Source organism: Carcharodon carcharias, chromosome 21, assembly GCF_017639515.1.
Source record: "Carcharodon carcharias isolate sCarCar2 chromosome 21, sCarCar2.pri, whole genome shotgun sequence".
NCBI lineage: Eukaryota > Metazoa > Chordata > Chondrichthyes > Lamniformes > Lamnidae > Carcharodon > Carcharodon carcharias.
The window spans coordinates 30,696,417-30,719,654 of NC_054487.1; the positions used below are offsets into that span (position 1 = coordinate 30,696,417).

The following is a 23,238-nucleotide window of genomic DNA, read 5'->3' on the forward strand; positions in this document are numbered from 1 at the left end:
GCTGATTTTGTGCCATTATTTGCACCAGTACTGTAACAGCTACTATTCATGTTCTGCTCATTGACTGACTTAGCTCATTATTCAACTACAGTCAATCACTACTTTGTTCTTAATGACTCATTCTACAGCCGATCACTCCACTCTGTACTCTCATGTAATCTTTTTGTATTGTGATTATGTTCACAGAACATGAGCCTATGAACTTCCATACATCCTCCATTACAATCCCATACAAAAAAAGGATAATGAACTAAGGGAAGAAAAAAACAATTACAACATATTGACTTCAAATTAGGACTGAAAAACAATTTATATCTGGAAAAGAGGAACAGAAGAAGAGGCGCGCGAGCCTGTTCCTCATTCAATTAGTTCACAATTGATTTTTACTTCAATTCCATTTACTCATCTTTGCTCTGTATCTCAATACCCTTAATAAATAAATATCTGTACTGAAAATGTCAAGTGACCCATAATCACAAAATGAGAATTCTTTGCCCTTTTGTCTGCAAAATTGCTTCCTGATTTCACTTCTAACTGGTCTGAACTCTGATTTTAAGATTGTTCTCTATGATTTTCATTACCACTCTCCCAGGGGAAATGATTTCCCATATGTACTCCACTGAATACTTTGATTTTAAACATTTCATGAAATTATCACACAACTATCTAAAGTGTATGTAACATGCCCTCATAATTTAACCCTTTAAGTCCTGACCCAATTTCCTGAATCTGCAGTGTACAATATCCAAGACCAATATATCCTGAGATGTAGTGGTCAAAAACGAATGCAGTATTCCAGATGGGATTTCACCTAAGCTCTGTAGAACTTAATCCACTTTGTATTCCAACACCCTTGACGCAAAAGCCAACATTATTCTTATTAATTATTTTCTGTGCCTGCGCACTATCTTTTAGCTACCTAAGAAACCACTGTAAAATAACCTTATAAAATCTTAAGTTTATTGAATATTACAGAATAATATGAAGAAAAGTTCCTGGGGTGACCAATATAGGACAAGGTAAGCCTGTTTATCTCTGCTAAGGACATGACTCTTGGACAGGCTCTGAAATAAAACATTCCGAAAGCCTGATAAGGTGGGATCTCATGACCCATACATAAACCAACTGAGTAATGGTTGAACAGAATATTCTGAGTGACTGTAGGCTTCCAAATGAAATGGGAGGGATTACCTTGAATATCTGTCCTTTGCTAATGGTCAATTGAATAAGCGATTGATAAAAGACCCTAGAGGTGAAGTATATAAATGGGCTCTCTCAAGACAAAAATCACTTCAGATAGGAAAGAGCTTTCTCAAGAGATCCACAGTAACTTCGGCCAAATATTTTGGCTAGCTCAAGGAGACAGACAGCAAAAGAGATTCATCCATCTGTCTGTTCAACCCTGGACCAGTAAACTGGTCTTAGGAGGCTGCCACTGCCAGCCACGGAGTTCAGCAATCTTCTCTTCCCCCAATCAATTTGTCCAATCAGGGACCAGCGAACTATTCTCACCTGTTACAGTTTACATGCTTTTTCTGTCTATTTAGCTTATGTATCATAGTTAAGGCTTGGCCTAAATAGCCAAGTGGTTATGGTACTGGGTTTGTAACCCTAAGATCAAGGGTTCAAATTTCACAATGGCAAACTATGAAACAATGTAACTTCATCTGAAACAAATGGAAATGGGTTTGTACTCAAAAGAGTTACATCTTCTTAGGGAGAGATGGTGGCGCAGTGGTAATGTCACAGGACTAGTAATCCAGAAGCCCAGCCCAATTCGCAAGGGGCTTGGGTTCAAATCCCACCACCACAGCTGTGGAGTTTAAGGCCTAAATGGCCAAGTGGTTATGGTACTGGGTTTGTAACCCCAAGATCAAGAGTTCAAATCTCACAATGGCAAACTATGAAACAATGTAACTTCATCTGAAACAGATGGAAACAGGTTTACTCAAAAGAGTATCAAGAGTTCAAATCTCACAATGGCAAACTATGAAACAATGTAACTTCATCTGAAACAGATGGAAACAGGTTTACTCAAAAGAGTATCAAGAGTTCAAATCTCAATGACAAACTATGAAACAATGTAACTTCATCTGAATAGGAACAGATGGAAACGTGTTTGTACTTGAAAGAGTAATGTATAATATTTAAACTGCTGCTTTCTAATAACCCAAGTTCACATCACCTACGACTTCATCACCTTTTGGGTCACCTGTGACTACCAGTCTAAAACATTACAGACTTGCATCAGGTCTGCTCTTCCACAGTTTCTAGTTTCGTACCAGCAAATCAATATTCAGATTTTTCTTTTTTTAAGATCCAAATTTGGATCTCAGATTTGTTCACATGAAATGGAACAGAGGAACAGGTGTAGGCCATTTAGGCCCTCGAAACTGTTCCAACATTCTGAGAGATCAAGACTGATCTGTGATCAGTCCCACGTCCCTCAACACCTTTGGTAAACAAAATTTTATCAATCTCATTTATAGAATTGACAATTGATCTAGCATCAATTGAAGAGATTTCAAATCTCCATCATCCTATGCATGTACAGGTGTTCCCTTATTTCATTTTTTTTTTACTATTTCCCCTAATGCTAGATTCCCTAAACAAAATAAATAGTTTCTCTTTATCTACCCCATCAGTTCCCTTAATAATTTGAAAACTTTAATCAAGTCACTCCTTAACCTCAAATTACAGGAATACAATCCTAGTTTGTGTAATCGTTCCTTGTAATTTAAGCCATGGGCTCCAGGTATCATGTGGGTAAATTTATGCTGCTCTCCTTCCTAAAAAGTGGTCCTCAGAACTGCTCACAGCATGCCATATGTGGTCTAACAAGGGCTTTGTATAGCTGTAGCACAATTTCTGCCCCCTTTGCATTCTAGTCCTCTATATACAAAGGCCAGAATTTCGTTAGCCTTTTTAATTCTTCCCTGTGCCTGTCAATTATATTTTAATGATCTACGTATATGGACCCCAAATCTCTTAGAGCTCTCATTGGTTCTAGTTTTTCACCATTTAAAAGTTAATCTATTCTATCCTTGTATAGGTCCAAAGTAAATGACCTCATGCTTGCCTATAGCGAAATCTATTTACAATTTTTGTCCATTCACCTGATTTGTACCTGTAATTTTATGCATCCATCTACACTGTTTACAAAGCCACCCATCTTTGTGTTAGCCACAAGCTTGGATACGTGGCTTTCTATCCAATCATCTAAGCGAACACAGTGGCTCAAGCAACGAGAGAGTGGCCCAAGCGGCGACAACAGCGGGGCTACAAAAAGTGTAGATTGGGGAAGTGAGAGCTCACAGTCCAAGTGGTGAGAAAAGCAAGAGCAGTGAGGTTACAAAGACTGCGGAGAGGGAGGGTGAGAGCTCAATCTAAATGGCAAGAAGCAGCAAGAGCAACAGGGCTACAAAGAGGATGGAGTGGGGAGATGAAAGCTCAGTGTGAGCAGCGAGAAACAGTGAGTCTAGCCAGTTGACAGTCACGGCCTAGATTCTGAAAGAAAAATCAAGATGTGAGATCACAGGATGAGGGTAGATGATTTGCTGGTGAGTATTTCAATCTAAATTTGGGAATAAACCAGCAAGTCTTTCTTTTTATTAAAAAAGTAGAGCATATTAATACTAGTAAGGTGTATTAAGTATGCATAGGAATAAATATTAGCATTTATTATTAGTGGTGTGGTTTATTCATAGAAAGGTTTATTCACATTGATAAAGGTTTATTCACATTGATAAAGGTTTATTCACAAGATTTACTAGTGGTAGCAAGTGTCTTATTTAACCGCTTGTGCAGGAACTGTCCTAAATTGCAACAGCTTAAGTGCTGGATTTCAGCTGAGCAGCACCTGATGTCACTGCGTTATACCCGTGAGGGTGAGAGCTTCATGGATTGCACATTTATAGATGAGGTCACCCCTCAGCTTACAAGTGTGCAAAGAGCGAAAGGATGGGTGCAGGAGTCTCCTGATCACATCCCAATCTCCAACTGGTATTCAGTTCCGAATACTGATGAAAGTGATAGTCCATCTGGGGAATGAAGCCAGAGGCCAAGTACTTGCTCCACGGGTGTACAGGAGTGTGGTGTGGTGTGGTGGGGGGGGGTGTGTGTGTGTGTGTGTGTGTGTGTGTGTGTGTGTGTGTGTGTGCAAGAAAAACTGGATGAGCAATAGTGATTAATGATTCAATAGGGTACTGGATAGGCACTTTTGCAGTCAGAGTCCTGAATCCAGTACCTCTGTCGGACCTGCTGAGTTTTTCTAGGTATTTTTGTTTGTGTTCTAGAGGGATACAGTTGATGTTTCGAGTCCATATGACCCTTCATCAGAACTAGGACATAAAGAAATGAGATGAAATATAAGCTGGTAGAAGGGAGTGGGACAGGAGAGCTCAAAAGGGGGCCAGTGATAGGTGGAGGCCAAGAAGAGACTGCCAAAGATGTCATAGACAAAAGGACAAAGGTGGTGATATTATCTAAAGGATGTGCTAATGGGGACATTAAGGGAAGCAAGCTAGTGGCAGATGGCCCTAGTGCACGCAGAGTCGGAGCTGCGTCAGCCATCAATTATAAGGTTAGTTAAGGCCAATAAAAAAGGCAATTAGGTTGGATTTTACATTGTTCATGTGATTTCGCACTCATCGCATGGGCAAAACAGGCAGCTGAGCAGCCGACATTTTGCAAAATCTCATCTAAGGGCGAGATAAAAGGGCTTAGCTGCATTGCCAGTGTGAGTAGTGAGGAGTGAGGTGTTCTGGGGATAGGTTGCTGCTGGTTGCTTATTGGTATTTGGCAGTTTCACTTCAGGACTTATTAGTGCCTCCAAGGCCCCTGGAGGATTCAGACCCTTCCAGGTATCAGACAGCCTTCCGTTACCTGGTAATGGGGATTGTGGTCTCTGCTGGTGGCACCTCCTCTGAGGAAGAAGGGAGAATCAGAAGAGGAGCACGGTAAGGAGAATACTGAGGGCATGGAGGCAGACCTCGGTAAACTACCGGGAAGCAGAGACGCCTTGATCCAACACTCCTTCAGTTAGGTTGTCAGAGAACCGCTCCCACCTCATGCCAGGGCTGCTGCCTCCATCCCGGATGTCTGAAATAACCCTTTCATTTGAAAGTCCACTCAATGCCTGTGCAATAAAGTATCAAGCCACTCAAGTCCAGCATTACATACTGGCGTACCCTGCACCAGAAAAGAAAAAGGTGATGGATATTCAGGCCATCAGAAAAAAAGCAAATTTAATGTTATTGGCACATTAAATGCATAATAACATTACGATCACTGGTTTAATGTCCACACCAGCAGACAGACACAAACGAACAGAAAATCACCCGTGAACTGTCCCTCTTGTGCTCATGGTGCCTTTAACTTATGTTTCCGAGTGCTACATCTTGGTGTCTTCCTCCTCACTGGCACGGGCATTGGAGACAGCCTGCTGACTCTGCTGCTCTTGATGACCTTGGCAGTTGTCCTCTGGCCAGTGGTGCCTGTACTGGCCCCGCCTAGGAGGGAGCAGCCAGTGCCGCAGCCGGCATCTCCCCAATCATCGCAGCCTCATAAGAACGTCACAATCACTAGCAGAGGGGCGGAGGAGCTGCTGCCGTCATCAAGAGCGCCCTGAGAGGAGCCCGCAAAGACAACAAGCAGATCATGCACCAACTTGAGGTCGCGTTGGACCTCCCTACTCACCATTGATGGAGAGGCACCTAGCTGGGATACTGGATGCTTCATCCATCTCCCACATTGGCAGTGATCACCTGAGATCATTGCCTGTATGTGGGCTTGCAGGTCCAAGCACAACCCCAGGAACTCCTAATTCTGTTCCTGGAGCTGTCTTTCAATAAGGGTCTCCACTCTATCAATGGAGGAGGAAATGAACTTGGCCATGAGGGTCAACGCAGTGCTCATGCTCTGCACGGACTCCTCCACAACGGAGACCATGGCATGCAGACACTCATGGATCTCTGCCAGATCCTCCTGCACATCCCGCTAGGCATCCAGCATCTGCCACCTAATGGACGGCTCCAGAGGCTCGTCATCAGGCTCCAAACCAGTAACATCCTGGTATCCAGCAGTCCTCCGAATGACAGCACCCTGGGAACTCTTTGCCTCCGCCTGCAGTTCAAGCGAAGTGCACTCGTCAACGTGCACAGACATTCCAGCCGCCAATCTAATGCCCGAGGTGCTGGTATCTGCGCTGATGCCTGGTTCAGAGAGCGGGTGTAACGCAGGTGCAAATGAAGCCCCGTGGTCCTCCGGTGTCAGGGGTGGCCCTTCAGGGTCCAGAGAGCGAGTGCGTGCTGGCGAATCTAAGGGAGAACAAGGACATGTCATTAGTTAAAGTTATCATGCTGTCACCCTGCATGCCAGGTGTCTTGGTGAGACAATGGAAATCTGCATCATGGTGCCATTGTCTTTCAATGATCAATGGGAACTCCAGGTTTGAGACTCCCATCAATGAAGGGATCACACTAGGCTGGTTGCACAATCCGAACCTCTCACCTCTGTGCACTGCACTGTTACCTTAATCTGGCATCCCCACCTCTCCATGCCAGGTTGCACGTGCAGCGTACTGGCTCTCTAGCTCTAGGGTGTCCTGCTCGAATCTTGTGAGCAGCAGCAGGTTGGGCAGGCCTCCGCCTGTATGTGACCTCTCCAATTGGTTATGGTTCTGGCTCATCTTCTGCTGAAATGACAGAAGGGCATTGTTTAGTCCACTCTCTACCTGCAGCCCACTGCAGCCTGGCCAACCCCAGCTGAGAAACACCTTGCAGGGCTCATCTGAGTCACGGCCCTCGAGCCAAAAGGCACAGCCCAAGCAGACAAAGATCAACCCCTTGGCCAGCTCCAACGTCATTGACAGTTGGCACTCAGAACCTAGCACCCCCAAGGTCATGGTGGGGTTGGCCGCGCCTTAACACTTCTGATCCACACTGACCAATGCCAACACGGTACTCAGCATTCCTGAGCGCAGATCATTGAACCTCTTCTGGCATGCACCCATGTGCATCGCACCACATCATGGCTGCTAACCTGCACTGTATCCTCCTCCCGTGCCCTCTGAGGTGCAGTGGCCTTCTCCTCCCATCTTTGAGGACAAGGGTGTCCCTCTTGGCAGCCACCTTCTCCAGGCGGACTGTGAGGCGCTCATCCGAAAAGCAGGGGGCCCCAAGTGCCCACCCGGCCTACCCTCTTGCCTGGAGTCTCCAGCCACATTCAACTCTCTCACATTAGGTAACAAGAGGCAGAAGAGGCGTTCTTCCATTGCAGTCTTCCAAGGGCAGCGTGTGCCATTTTTAAACTGGTCACCAGGTCACCAATGGACCCGGCAGCCGACAGGCCCCCACCCAGCGCTTCCCAACCAGTGGGGGGGTGCTATGTTTCACGCTGGGCGGGCCTTAACCAGCATGAAATCAAGGTCGGGGGCCATTCGCAGGCATTCAAATAGCTAGAGAACATAGACCAGAAACTACAGAAGCATAAGTCATATTTGCAGTTTGTGCACAATAATGGAGTAAATGTGAAGATATCTGTAATTTAGTTAAGATTAGTCAAGACGCAGCAGAGTAGTAACTAAGAGTAGTTCCAACAATTCTTCAAATCTGTCTCTTCTAGCTTTGTGGCCCAAGCCTTGGATAGTTTACTCCTGAATCTCTCCTCACTCTGTATCTTAAGGGGTCCTAACCTAAACAAATTGACAAAATAGTGGGCCTCAGGGGCCAACTTTTAAGAACCTCCCCATTCTTCAGAGTTTTTTTGTTCAAAACTCACTGTGGCTTCATTAGGCACATAAAACCCAAAATACTATTAAACCACATTTGCCCAATCCCTTCCAACCACCCAGCCCCAAGAAGATAAGCCTTAAAGGCCTGAGCCCTCAATACTGGACTACCTGGTACTCAGCTGTTTTATTGTGGGGTCCCTGCAACCAGATCAATGCACTGACCACATCCACTATTGTGACATTTCCCTGCCCCGACTTTCTCATACCTTTTCTGCTCTGATAGGCACAACACTTGTTAAACTCAAAGAGGCCAAATCCTCCCCACATTAAAAGTCTTTTCATTCTTGGGTCCTAATTCTCAGCCAATTATCCCCACCTCTTGTGCTCCACTCCATCTTCCCACTCTGAGTATGTTTCCAGCCCCAATGATCAACTCCCATTAAGTGCAACCCCTCCCCCTCTCAAATTGAACAGATTGGGGCCTTGTAGTAGGATTTCAGACAGCCACTCCTTCCATACTGAAGACATTTTCAGGTATAGGCCCTGATCATCAGTCATTCTTTCCTTCTGCCCCACCCCTCTTACTCCTATGGCATCCAATTGTTCTCCACCCCCTCGTTTCATTTACCTTCATGTCCTCTAATTCCATCTCACCTAAAAGCAATACATGTACTCAACTCCCCTGTGCAATGTTCCAAGAGATTGATGAAGAATAATATAAATTGAAAACTGATACAAAATAAAGGAGATTGTATAACATTAAAATGGCAACTGAATTACAGCTGTGCACAATGATCCTCTACCTCCATCTCACCTGTACACTAACACAAGGTCTCCATTCTGTTTCTAAGAGACCACTCACTTACACAGTTGTAATATTCCATCCCCAAAACGAAAAATTCCAAACAATTTAAAAAGCAGAATTTTACTTATTCATTCACCGATCCTCATGAGCCTCATTTTGACAGTTACAACAGCTTGCATTTATTTAGTGCCTTTTATTTTTTTATTCCGTCATGGGAGGTAGTGTCACTAGTAAGGACAGCATTTATTCCCCATTCCTAATTGTCCTCGCAAAGGGACTGGCAAACTGCCTTTTTGAACCATTGTAGTCCATATAATATAGGTACACCCAGAGTGCTGTTGGGAAGTGAGTTGCAGGATTTTGACACAGTGACAGTGAAGAAATGGCAATGTAGTTCCAAGCCAGGATAGTGTGCAACTTGGAGATGAAGTTGCAGATGGTGATAGTGCGTCATGTGCCTGCTCCCCTTGTGCTTCTAGGTGGTAGAGGTCACTGGTTTGGAAGGTGCTGCCGAAGGAGTGTTGGTGAGTTTCTACAGCACATCCTGTAGATGGTACACACTGCAGCCAGTGTGTCAGTGATGGAGCAAGAGACTATTTAAAGTCGTGGATGGGGTGCCAATCTAGCAAGCAACTTTGTCCTAGATGGTGTTGAGCTTGTGCTTTGTAGTTGGTGGAAAGACTTTGGGGAGTCAGGAGGTGAATTACTCAGCACAGAATTCTCACACTCTGACCTACTCTTGCAGCCACATTATTAATATGGCTGGTCCAGTTCAGTTTCTGATCAATGGTAATTCCCCCCACCTCCACCCCAGAATGGAATGTTAATGGTGGAGGGGTTCAGTGAGTACTGCCACTGGATGCAAAGAGATGATTAGATTCCCTCTTGTTGAGAGATTCTCTTTCATTGCCTGACACAAGTATTACTTACCACTTATCAGCCCAGCCCAGGCCTTGCTACAAGTGGCCAATGACTTTTTCAATATCTGAGCAGTTGCAAATAGAACTTAACAGTGTGCAATCAGCAAATGCCCCACCCCTCATCTTATGATGAAGTGAGGTCATTGATAAAGCAGTTGAAGATGGTTGGACTGAAAACATGACCCTGAGGAACTCCTGCAATTATGACCTGCAGCTGAGAAGATTGGCCTTCAAAAACCACAACCACCTTCCTTTTTTAGTAGATATGACTCTAACCAGTAGAGATTTATCCCCTCCCCTCTAGCCCCCTCCAAAATACCAGTGACTATTTTACTACAGCTCCTTGATGTTACACTCAGTCAAATCTTGCCTTGGTGTCGAGGGCATTCACTCTCAGCTCACCTCTGGAATTCAGCTGTTTTGTACACGTTTAAACTAAGGCCATGATGAGGTGTGGAATCAAGTGGTCCTGGCAGAACCCAAACTGAGCATAGCTGAGCAAGTGCTGCTTGATAGCACAGATAACAACACCTTCCAATACTTTGCTGATGATTGAGTAGACTGATGGGGTGTTAATTGGCTGGATTGGATTTGTTCTGCTTTTTGTAGACTGAATATATCTGGGCAATTTTCCATATTGTCGAGCAGGTACCAGTGTTGTAGCTGTACAGAAAGTTTGGTTAGGAGCGCAGTTAGTTCTGAGCCACAAGTCATCAGCACCACGGCTGTGATGTTGTCAGGGCCCATAGTCTTTGCTGTAGCCAGTGCACTCAGTCATTTCTTGGTATCACATGAATTGAATTTAATGTAGGAAGCGCACCACAGCATTTCACTGGAACTTCATCATACAAAAGATTTCACACTGAACCAAAGGAGGAGATATTTGGAAGATGCCCAAAAGCTGAAAAGACAGAGGAGAGTCAAAGGCATAGACAGAGCAACAAGACATACTTGCATGATTATAGCACCTGTCACACCCTTGCTGCATCCTCAAGTACTCTGAAGCCAATCAAGTACTCTTGAAGTGAACTGTAATCTCTGTTGTAAAGTGCAAGTACGCTTAGAGATATAACAGCATATCCTGACTCAAATAACCAACACTATGCAAGATCTACTACAAGTACACAAATGCTTTCTAACTCACTCAGATGCAATTTCTTCAAATATACACAAGATAATTTTCACTAGAACTGCCTTCTTGTATAACGACAGCAGTTCTAAAAGAAACATTTTTACTCCAAGTGCCAGACATAACAACGGTAATTTACATTGTCATTAACCAGTTTATTGCACTAAGTTCTTCCTGCCGTAAACAAGGCACGTGCAGACATAATGTAAAAGTCTAAAACACCCTTATCCTATGCATATTTCTTATCACTAGGGCAGTGACAGCAACACTTCTAACAAAGAATTATATTCAGAATATGCATTTTGCTATATAAAATGATGGCTTAGCATGGCAAAATGTTTAAGCAATTCTCTTGACTAAAAGCACAGACAGCTTCAATATCACTGTCTTGTGTCTTCGGTTGCTCATCATCCTGAAGACATGATCATCTATGCAGGTTTACAATAAATCTTATTTGTGATTTCTAAAAGACCATTTCAGCTTGAAGATTAAAAAAAGTACAAATTGCAATGATGGAGTGTGCTGTAACATAATTTCTGGGCTATTATCTGCCAATTTAATCTTGATGCACTTGATTTATACCCAGACTTTATCGTTCTGCTGCATGCAAGGAAGATTACAGATGACACTTCACAAGTTGTAGTTATCAATTGAAATTGCAAACATTCCACACAAAAAACATTAACTTATCTGTTCTCTCCAGAGGACTGATGTGGTGCTCATTTCCAGCATTTTCTGTTTTTGTTTCAGATATTCATCATCTGTAGTATTATCCATTTTTACTTCATGAAATTATACTTTAGCTGCAGACTGAACAAATTTCCTCCCTTTATTTCTTATTTCCAAAAACTCAATGATAAGCCCACCTGATTTTCATCCTGCACAACCCGATACTGCTCTTTCCAAATGGTCATCTTAGCGACCTCATCTTTCCGTAGTGCTCGTTCCTTCTTCAACTCTGGACTCCAGAAAGTTTTGATGCTGTTCATTGAGGAGCTGAGCTTGCTCTCCTTCACATCAACCTCTTTACGAAGCAGATCGTTCTCACGGAGGATCTCCTTCAACTGTGACTGCAGATCCATAATGGTATTATCCCTAGCTTGCCGCAATGAGTGTGGTACAGTAGATGCTAGGCTCACTGTTGGCAGATGATGTTCTCCAAAAGCTATAGTATCACTGGCCACACCAGTTGTGGCAATGTTAGGGCTACTCCCCATGGTGGTCATCCTAACACCAAAAGGTAACCGTCCAGAAGCTCTACCCAATGTCATTGTTGTTTTCGGGGAATCTGTACCAACATGGTCATGGTCACTTAGGTACATGGGGCCAGATGTAGCATATGCAGCATTCAATGACTGGATGTTTTCCATAGACAGGGTTTTCCCACCACCACCGGTGTTGGTATTAGAACTGCCCCCAGTGCTGTTTGTTCGACGGTGACCCAGGCGGGGTGACCGTGGCAATCTCGGCGAGCGTCCAGGACTCTGGTTACTTTGCTCTATTTTACCCACTGACCGGGAACTTCCATGCATGTTGAACAGAATTCAGCCAAATGTGTATTTCTAAATTGAAACAAAACAAAAAAATCCCTTTTCTTGGCTTTATGTTTGCAAGTTTGTCAGGTTCAGCACACTTTATTTACACTTGATGCCACATCCATGTCAGGTCACTGAAGTCTCATCTGTCAAAACAGAAACAAAAAACCATTAATACAACATTCAATTTCTCAGCTTTTAAGCCTATATAAAAGGAAATAAATGAAGCAAAGGGATGCATTTTCTTCCCTGCGAGCACCCATTATGCACATGGTCAATTTTGTTCATAAAACAAAGATAGCAAGAAAATCCACCTCCTAACTCTCTCTCAATGCTGCAGGTGATGCACTCAAATTTTCCAATGAAAATAACCAATTCTAGAAAATAAGATGTAAACCAATTCTGTCTCAAAAACCTAATTAAAACATTTCGTTTTATTTTTGACATAATTTCAATAAATAAAATTGAACAAAAGTATTGAAGATTGACATTTGACAAAAGTGATTAAATGCATCAAATGAATTGGCTTGTGTGTTTTCATTACCTCCAGTACAGTTTTTGTTTCAAGACTTCAGCCTGTATGAAAGGCCAAGACTTCAATTATGTATTTTTCTCTCCCAGAAGAACTGCAGGGAGTGAGCAAAATTTGTACACTGTGGGAATGTGCAGTTACAGAATTTCCTAGTACAAATCAGTAGGTTTCTATAAACTCAAGTAGGAGAGATCAGGTCTCATAAGAATCTGAGTTTCTTTGCTTTTCCAAAAGGCATCAAAACAAGATTGAATTCTCAAAACTTTATTGATACCAAATTTCACATTAAAAATATTAACAATGGGTCCTTTTAATTTATGAATTATTCAAAGTTTACCTCAGGCAAGACTTGTGGTACCTTTTCTGAGAACACAAAGTGATATTGTTTCTTAAGCGTCAGCCAAGACTCAACTGGCAGCACTCTCACCTTTGAAGCAGAAAGTTCCAGGTTCAAGCCCCACTCCAGGGCTTGAGCACAAAAATCCAGTGCAGTACTGAAGGAGCTACTGTCAGAAGTGCTGCCTTTCAGATGACCCCAATTGCCTGCTTGGATGAATGGAAAAGTTCCTCTGGCGCTATTTCAAAGAGGAGCAGGGGAGTTATACCGTGTCTTGGCTAATATTTATCCCACAATCAATATCTCAAAAACAGATCTGAGTGTTATCACTGTTGCTGTTTGTTGGAGTTTGCTGCATCCAAATTGGTTGTTGTGTTTTCTACATTACAAAAGTGACTACATTTCCAAAGTACTTTATTGCCCATAAAGTGTTCTGAGACATCCAGTGGTAGTGAAGAAAGTTACGTAAATGCAATTTTTTCTTTTTGGTGAGAATAAATTTTCACAGAAAAATCAATTTAAAGAGGATTTCAGTTTGTTTTTCCAAATGATTCAAACCCAGCAGAAAGAAAGATCTGAACTGTTCAATTTCTCCTGAGTGACCTCATGTGTGACCAGAGCAAGCTACTTTCCTCTCCATCACAGCTCAAAACTCAGATTTTAAAAATTCCTAAGACATGTTGCGAAAATGTCTAATTTCATTATTCATATATTTTAGGAGTAGAACTTTTAGTAGGGATTAAAGTTTTTAAAATGCAAGATAATGGAAGCACCTGGTTTGGGAAGTTGGTTAACAGACCTGAAGTAATTGCCATGAAAAGGGTGGTGTGGGTCAAGGTCAGGGTTACAAGTGGGAAACATTAAACAATGAATGGCCCCTTTCCAAGTCTTGGTGGAACAAGATGTGTAGAATTGGCTTCATAAGGGGTTTAAACTAGCCACGTGGTTTCCCAGAACAAGGGAAGGTTTGGGAATGGGTGTTAATGAGTTTGAATCTCTGTCTGGGACATCCCAGGTATGCCAAGTTGCTTTGGCAATAGGTTATACAGGGAGTACCTTTTTGTTTTGGGTTTATATGTGTATTTTCTCACACAAACTATTAACTGCTCCCAAACCAACTATGAAACAAGTAGTTTATGCCTGGAGCTAGAACAACTTGGAAACAGGCAGAGGGAGAGAATCTTCCAGAAGCTGTAGACCAGAAGCAAAGGGCTATAAGGAATCAGGAGTATTTCTGAATTGGAGTCACTAAGCAAGAGTGCAGTGAGGCTCATCCTGGAGCTAGAATGTCCACAATAGTGAGGAGCTTAAGGAAAGTTGAAGGGTCGCCTAGCCAAATGCTCTGGGTTTTTTTATTCATTAATGAGATGTGGGCGTCGCTGGCTAGGCCAGCATTTATTGCCCTTGAGAAGGTGGTGGTGAGCTGCCTTCTTGAACCACTGCAGTCCCAGTGATGTAGTACACCAACAGTGCTGTTAGGGAGGGAATTCCAGGATTTTGACTCAGCGACAGGGAAGGAACGGCAATATATTTCCAAGTCAGGATGGTGAGTGGCTTGGAGGGGAGCTTCCAGGTGGTTGTGTTCCCATGTGTCTGCTGCCCTTGTCCTTCTAGATGGTAGCGGTTGGGAATCTTTTAGATGTTACACACTGCTGCCACTGTGCATCGGTGTTGGAGGGATTGAATATTTGTGGATTGGGTGCCATTGGTAGATGGGAGTTAAAAGGAAAACGGAATTTGTTTCAAATTACAAAACAGAAGGACAGACAGTTTGGAAAATATAAAATACAAATTAAAACAAAATGTGAGAATGAGAAAGATAGAATAAAAGTGAAGCTAAAATGTTTAATTTCAGATTATATTCTACGTTTTGGTGTTGTTAGTAATAATCCCATTCTTGGTGTCCGAGTAGCTTTATGACTCAAATCATTTTCCATACCACAGTGCAGGAGTTAACATTTTCAAGAACAGTTGGCATGGGGGTGAGAGAAATATGCTATATTTTATATTGAGATGTTTGCTTTGTTGAAGGCAATGCCATATGTATAAAAGCATGTCATAATTAAATCATACAAATAGCCTGCATTAACTCATACCACAGGCGGTGCAGAGGAAGAGAAACCAAAATATAAAACCCAAAAAAGATCAAAAGATTGATATAAAGTGCTAAGCATGACCGCCTTCAACAAGAAAAGGTCTAATCTCCTCCTCCCATTGACATTCAATGGGAATGGCATTCCCACTGCTGAATCCCCCATCAATATCTTGGCGGTCACTATTAACCAGAAACTGAACTGGATGAGCCACACAAACCCTGTGGCTACAAGGCCAGGTGAGGTAGAGGCTGAGTATTCTGCAATGAGTAATGCACTCACAAGCTGACCACCATCTATGAGGCGCAAGTCACGAGTGTGATGGAATACTCTTCACTTGCCGAGATGAGTGCAGCTCCATCACAAGAAGCAAACACCATCCAGGACAAAGCCTGATTGGCCCCTCATCCACCACCCTAAATATTCACTCCCTCCATCATCAGTGCAACATATCTGCAGTGTGTACCAGCTATAAGATGCACACTAGCAACTGGCCATGGTTTCAGCAGCAGCTCCCCCACACCCAAAAACCTCTACTACCTAGAACAACAAGGGCAGTGGCACATGGGAACCCCACAAACTTCAAATTCCCCAAGTCACACACCATCCTGACTTGGAAGTGTATCACCAATGCTTGGTCAAAATCCTAGAACCTAACAGTACTGTGGGAACACCTTCACCACACAGACCGCATGGTTCAAGAAGGCAGCTCACAACCATCTTCTCAAAGACAATTAGGACTAGGCAATAAGTGCTCACATCTGTGGATGAATAAAAAACTACAGAAGCCTCTTATGCCATTTATCCAAACATTTCTATTTAAATTTGACAGCCATTGTACTGACAATGCCAATGGGATGAGAGCCTGGCAGAATTTCCTTTTAAAATAAGCTGTGCCACTAGGAGTGCTTATGAACTGATACGTCCCTTATTAAGCTAATTTTTCAAAACATCTCATCCCATCAAAAAAAACAGGATTTCTTTATTCTCAGAAAAAATTATACAGTCTGGGATTTCATCTTGACGCCAAGCATCAACTCTCATTACTTCTAATGGATCAACAAATAGAAGAGTTTTTCAATAAAATAAATCAATTCTCCTACTGTGACCAGATAAGGCAGCAAAAGTATTCTTTAAAAACACCATCGCAACAGAAAATGTTTGCCAAATATTTTTACTCAACAAGTACTGATTTGAGAAAGTGATTCACATCAGAACACATTATTGTGCAAGAGACATCACAGTGGTGAAAATGACATGCCAGTGTTCTTGTTCCCCAGCTATCAACAGTGCATTATCAATATTACTACTTTTCCTAGAATTTTGATTTTAAACCTTATATTATTAGTTTTGTCAACAGAAATACATTATTCTTACGCCCTGGCCTTTAAAGATGAAGCAACTATGAATAAATTTAAATCTACAGGAGATGTGATAAAATATGAATAGAAAGACTTTGTACAGTCCTCACTCCGAGCGGTTCAGTACCCTGCACATACTGTTGGAATTTGCTAACACTAAGTAGGCTCACGCTAAACAGAAATAAAATAATGATAATGTTTCAGAAAATTTCACCTAAAAAATCCAAACTTCGCTATGTCCCTCTCATTTTCATCTTCAACATGTCAAGAAATGAGACTTGGCTTTTAAAATCAAAAAATCATACTGCAACACCTTCATAATTGGCAAGAACCTGAGGGGATCAAAAGAAAGGAATGTGTTTAGTGTGGAAGCCAGTGTATCATTTGAAGATTGAAATCAACTCTTAGTGGCACAGCTTATTTGAAAAGGATAAGGGAATTCTGCTAGGCTCTCATCCCATTGGCACTGTCAGTGCAATGGCTGCAAAATTTAAATAGAAATGTTTAGATAAATGGTGTAACAGACTTCTGCGGTTTTATATATGTTTGGCAAATGTTTATTCATTCTGGCATCTCTAATAGTGGGAAGGCATTTTATCAAGGAATACACTCTAGTAATGGTACTGCTAGCTTTTTTTTTGCTTTTATGTATTAAAGAGAGTGTTCAACTAGCCACTTAATTATGTTGCTATGTAGTTGTTTTCTGTAAAACTGTAGAACCATAGGAGTACACGGGAAAACAGAGTACAGAGCAAAGAAGTAATGCTGAATCTATACAATCTTTGGTTAACCCACAGGTAAAATATTGTGTCTAGATTCACTAAGATGATACCAGGAATAAGAGGCTTTAGTTGTGAGGAAAGACTTAAGAAATTACAGTTCCCTTCATTAGATTAGAGAAAGTTATCAAATCAGCTAGACGTGCTCAAAATTATGAACTGTTTCGATTATGTAAAAACAGAAACACCACTTCCACCAGTTTGAGTCAGCAAGTTGAAAGCATTAAGAATGAAAGGAAAGTTCAGGAGAATTTTTCTTTCAAAACAGAAGAGCATGAAACACCCACATGCAACCACAGTAGGAGCAGAATGCATAACAGTTTTATAAAAGTGGGTAAGTATTTGTAAAAGGAAAGTTGTTTAAAAATATATGGGAAAAGATGGGAGAGAGACTGCGAGGTTCTTAAGCAAATTGATAAATGGAGTGACAAGATATTGGAAGTGTTGGCAGGCTTAAAAGTGGACAAATCTCCAGGTCCGGATGATTTGTGTCCTGGACTGCTGAGGGAGGCAAGGGAGGGGATCGCGGGGCCCTGACCAAAATTTTTAATTCCTCTCTGGCCATGGGGGAGGTGCCAGAGGACTGGAGAACAGCTAATGTAGTTCCGCTATTTAAGAAGGGTTGTAAAGATAAGCCATGGAACTACAGGCCAGTGAGGCTCACGTCAGTGGTAGGGAAACTATTGGAGAAATTTCTGAAGGAGAGTATCTATCTATATATCACTTGGAGAGGCAAGGTTTGATCAGGGATAGTCAGCATGGCTTTGTCAGAGGGGGGGGTCATGCCTAACAAATTTGAATTTTTTTGAGGAGGTGACCAGGTGTGTAGATGAGGGTAGTGCAATTGATGTAGTTTATATGGATTTCAGCAAAGCCTTTGACAAGGTCCCACATGGGAGACTTATAAAGAAGGCAAATGCACATGGGATACAGGGTAATTTGATAAAGTGGATTCAAAATTGGCTTAGTTGTAGGAGACAGAGGGTGATGACAGAAGGATGCTTTAGTGACTGGAAGCCAGTGACCAGTGGCGTACCACAGGGATCTGTGCTGGCTCCCCTATTATTTGTGATTTATATAAACAACATAGATGACTATGTGGGGGGTAAGATTAGTAAGTTTGCAGATGACAGAAAGAATGGCCGGGTGGTTAATAGTGAAGTTGAGCATCTTGGGCTACAGGAAGATGTAGACCGGATGGTCAAATGGGCAGATAAGTGGCAGATGGAATTTAACCTGAAAAGTGTGAGGTGATACTTTGGAAGGAGTAATTTGACAAGGAAATATTCAATAAACCGCATGACACCAGGAAGTTCTGAGGAACAGAAGTACCTTGGCGTGTGTGTCCATAGATCTCTGAAGGCGGAGGGGCATGTTAGTGGGGTGGTGAAAAAGACATATGGGAGACTTGTTTTTACCAATTGAGACATAGGTTACTAAAGTAGGGAGGTCAGGTTGGAGTTGTATAGAACCTTGGTGAGGCCACAGTTGGAGTATTGTATGCAATTCTGGTCGCCACATTTTAGAAAGGATATGATTGCACTGGAGGGGGTGCAGAGGAGATTCGCCAGGATGTTGCCTGAGATGAAACATTTAAGTTATGAAGAGAGGTTGGATAGACTTGGGTTGTTTTTGTTGCAGCAGCGAAGACTGAGGGGCGACCTGATCCAGGTGTACAAGATTATGAGGGGCATGGACAGGGAGAAGCTGACCCTTAGTTGAAGGGTCAGCCACGAGGAGACATAAGTTCAAGGTGGGGGACAGGAGGTTTAAGGGGGATGTAAGGAAAAGCTTTTTTACCCAGAGGGTGATGACAGTTTGGAATGCACTGCCTGGGAGAATGGTGGAGGCGGGTTGCCTCACATCCTTTAAAAAGTACCTGGATGAGCACTAGACACATCATAACATTCACAGAATCACAATGCAGAAGAAGCCCTTCGGCCCATCAAGTCTACACCGAAACGTGAGAAACACCTGATCCCATTTCCCAGCACTTGGCCCATGCTTGCTAAAGTTAATGCAGTTTATTAAACCTTTGACCCATCAGTTCATTAAACCTTTGACCCATCAGTTCATTAAACCTTTGACCCATCAGTTCCTGCTGCTGAGAGGACACAAGTGCACAGAAAACACCTAAAGTCAGAGCAGAGCATCTTCATGTACCACTACACAATTTATGTGGAAGCATTTGCTGTCAATTTGGAAACCTTTACCATGATCAGTTTATCTTTCTTAGGCTTGGGAGGTGATTCAAATAAAGATAGATGGGTTGCATCAAGACCACCCAAATCACTGCCAATGGCGCCCCATGATTTGCTCATCCGTCATTTTTTTTTCCTCAAATAATAATGTGCCATAGTACTGATGTCTGTCCTGCAGACAGGCAAGCCCATACAGGTAACAGTATAGGTACCATGTTCAGCTGGGAGACACCATTCTTGTCCATCAGGCAGTGATACACTAGATTAAGGGCATCCAAAATGCAACCATACATAGCCCTAGTAATCCAGCCTGCAAGTCCAAGCAATGCAGTGCTATTTGCACTTGTTTATTTTTAATTCAGTTTCATGTAAAAATTGTTATTTTCATTATCACAATTTTGATTGGATTCAGCTTTTAATGTTTTTATTTAAAAAAAGCACCATCACTGATTCGTAAATTCTGTATCAGAACACAATGACACATTTGCAAATTGAGGAACATAGTTTTTTTTTAAACCTCATGTGGCCCCTTGAAGCTCCATGATATACAATCAGTTATACAGCACAAGGGAAAGCCATGCAGCCCATTGTGCCTTTGTCAGCTCTTTGAAAGACCTGCACAATTAGTTTCACTCTGATGTTCTTTCTCCATAGCCCAGATTTTTTTCCCCTTTTCAAATATTTATCCAATTCCCTTTTGAATGTTATTATCGAATTTGCTTCTACCACCCTTTCAGACAGTGCATTCCAAATAACTCATTGCACAATTTCTTTCCTCATGCTACATCTCTTCTTTTTGCCAATTACCTTAAATTTGTATCCTCTGGTTATTAACCCCAAAAACCATTGAAACCAATTTCCCCTTATTTAATCTAATCAAAATGCTGCAAGATTTTGATCACCTTTATCAAACCTTCCTTTAATCTTCTCTGCTCTGAGGAGAACCACCTCAGTTTCACTTGTCTCTCCACATCTAACCAAGTCTTCAACTCCAAGTACCATTCTAACAAATCTCCTCTGCACAACTTCTGAGGGACATCCTTCCTAAACTGTGGTGCTCTGAATTGGCCATAATGGCTTAACCAGTGTTTTATAAAGATTTAGCATAACTTCATTGTGTTTTTATTCTATGTATCTGTTTAACCAAGGATCTGTTAAGTCTTTTTAAGAGCTTTCTCAAATTTCCCTGCCACCTTAGAAGATTTCTATACATACATCCCCAGGCCTCTCTGTCCGTGTTCCTGTTAGCTTGTGTTGCCTCTCGTCATTCTTCCCACGAAAATGAAATCACTACATTTTTTTGTTAAATTTTATCTGCCATGTATCTGCCCATGTCACCTGCCTGTTCATGCCCTCCTGAAGACTGTTAGTATCCATCTCACTGTTTACTACATTTACATCTGGAACCTTTCAAAGTGTGCCCTATATGCTCAAGTCCACGTTATTAATATATAACCAAAAGACAGTAGAACTCCCAAAACCGACACCTGGGGAACACCACTGCACATTTCCCTCCAGTCTGATAAACTTAACATTAACCACAATAGTAGGAAAGGATCTAATATTTTTTGCAGTTTCATGTTAAAATTGTTATTTTCATTATCACAATTTTGATTGTTATACTCTGACCGCAGGCTCTCAGGCAACATGTGCCACTAACCATGCCCTTAGCCGAGCTGCTCCAGTACAGCTACAACACTGGCATCTACTCAACAATGTGGAAAATAGCCCAGGTATGGCTTGTCCACAAAGAGTCCTACCTGGCCAATTACCATCCGATCAGTCTAATCTCCATCAATGACAAACTGATGGAAGGTGTCATCAACAGTGCTGTCCAGCAGCATTTACACTAATCTGCTAACCAAATCTCAGTTTGGGATCTGCCAGGGCCACTCAGCTCATGATCTCGCCATTTTTGTCCAAACATGGACACAAGTGCTGAATGCCAGAGGTGAGGTGAGGGTGACTGCCCTTGACATCAAGGCAGCATTTAACCAAGTGTGGCATCGAGGAGCCCCAACAAAACTGAAGTCAATGGGAATTAAGGGAGAACTCGCCACTGGTTGGAGTCATAACCAGCAAAGGGCATTGCTGCAGAAGTTCCTAGGCCCATCATCAATCACCTGCTTCATCAATAACCTTCCCTCCATCATGTCATCAGAAGTGGGCATTTTCAACATTCAGGTTTGGGCTGGCAAGTGCCAACTAACATTCACACCACATGTACCAGGAACTGACCATATGCAACAATAGAGAATCTAACCACTTCCCCTTGACATTCAATGGCATTACCATTACTGAATTCCCCCACTATCAACATCCTGGGGGTCAACAATGACCAGAAACTGAGTTGGACAAGTCATATAAATACTGCGGCTACAAAAGCAGGTCAGAGGCTGGGAATTCTGTGGCCGGTAACTCACCTTACTTCTCTCCAAAACCTGTCCACCATCTACAAGGCACAAGTCAGGAGTGATGGAATACTCCCCAATTATCTGGATGAGAGCAGCTCCAACAGCACAACATCATCCAGGACAAAACAGCTTGCTTGACTGGCACCTCATCCACCATCTTAAACACTGACTCCTCCCGCCACCAACACGCAGTGGCAGCAGAGAGTACCATCTACAAGGTGCACTGCAGCAACTCACCAAGGCTTGTTCGACAATACGTTCCAAACCCACAACCTCTACCAACTAGAAGGACAAGGGCAGATATATGGGAACACTACAACATGCATGTTCCCTTCAAGCCACACACAACCCGGATTTGGCACTAAATCGCTGTTTCTTCACTGTTACTGAGTCAAAATCCTGGAACCCCCTTCCTAACAACACTGTGGATGTACCTACACTACAAGGGCTGCAGCGGTTCAAGAAGGCAGCTCACCCCACCTTTTCAAGAGCAATTAGGGATGGGCAACAAATGCTGGCCCAGCCAGCGACATCCACATCCCATGAAATAATTTTTTTTAAAAGCTCAAGAGAAAGTGTTGAGAATTTAAAACAATAAATGTTGCTATTGAGAAGGTAGCAAATGTGGAAAGAATTTACAACCACAGATGTTGAGAAATCTGAGGGAAAATAGGATGAAAATTCCACAACAAGCCCAATGCACAAAAATGGCAGAAAGTTTATTAACCAGTCAAGAAAAAAGCTTTTGTGTGCATGCAAGGGATGTCATAACTCAGTAATGGAATCCTCCTTTTGTTAAGTTCCCTCCAAAGAACACCGCCTTATGTGACTCTTTTTTCCTTCCTCAAATCAAGCATAGGTTGCTGCTACTTTGCTAGACATGAGGAATGCCAATGCAGAAACGTTGTACTACTCAACATCTAAATTCCAAATTGTCTGGAAGCTGCACTAAATTGCCACACAAACCGACTAGATCACCCCATGGTTCATGAAGTCACATATACTTTTTCCAATCTAATTCCTGCAATTTATGCACAAATAATTAACATTAGCAGGTACAGAAAAATCCAAGAAGATATTCTACAGATTAATATAACATCTGCATATTGGTATTATTTTGGCTTTTTTTTTTTTACATAAGATTTAGAAAAATTAGTTAGGTACCATCTTTATTTGCATTTGACAGCTTCAGCAAAATCCAAAAGTTAAAGCACAGATTGAGTTTAGAATATCAAAACATTACCAATTGTAACTGGATTTATTTAGTACAGATCTTTACATAGGCCACTGGTTTGTCAATTTACATACATACATTTTTTTTTAAATGCAAACCCACGTGGCACTTCTTTGCACACAGGACATAACTGAGTGTCCTCGACCCAACTATCTTCAGCTGCTTC

General features: G+C 42.2%; 1 protein-coding gene across 12 annotated transcripts in view; it reads right to left on the bottom strand.

Annotated features, from left to right (window-relative positions):
• Positions 1-23,238, bottom strand: part of erc1b (ELKS/RAB6-interacting/CAST family member 1b) — a 1,202,158-nt gene that overhangs the window by 1,174,348 nt on the left and 4,572 nt on the right. For all 12 annotated transcript variants that reach the window (XM_041215847.1, XM_041215845.1, XM_041215843.1 and 9 more), the window contains exon 2: positions 11,453-12,267. In XM_041215847.1, the coding sequence (XP_041071781.1) occupies positions 11,453-12,118 (666 nt within the window). In that variant the 5' untranslated portion in view covers positions 12,119-12,267. The remainder of the gene's footprint in view (positions 1-11,452; positions 12,268-23,238) is intronic.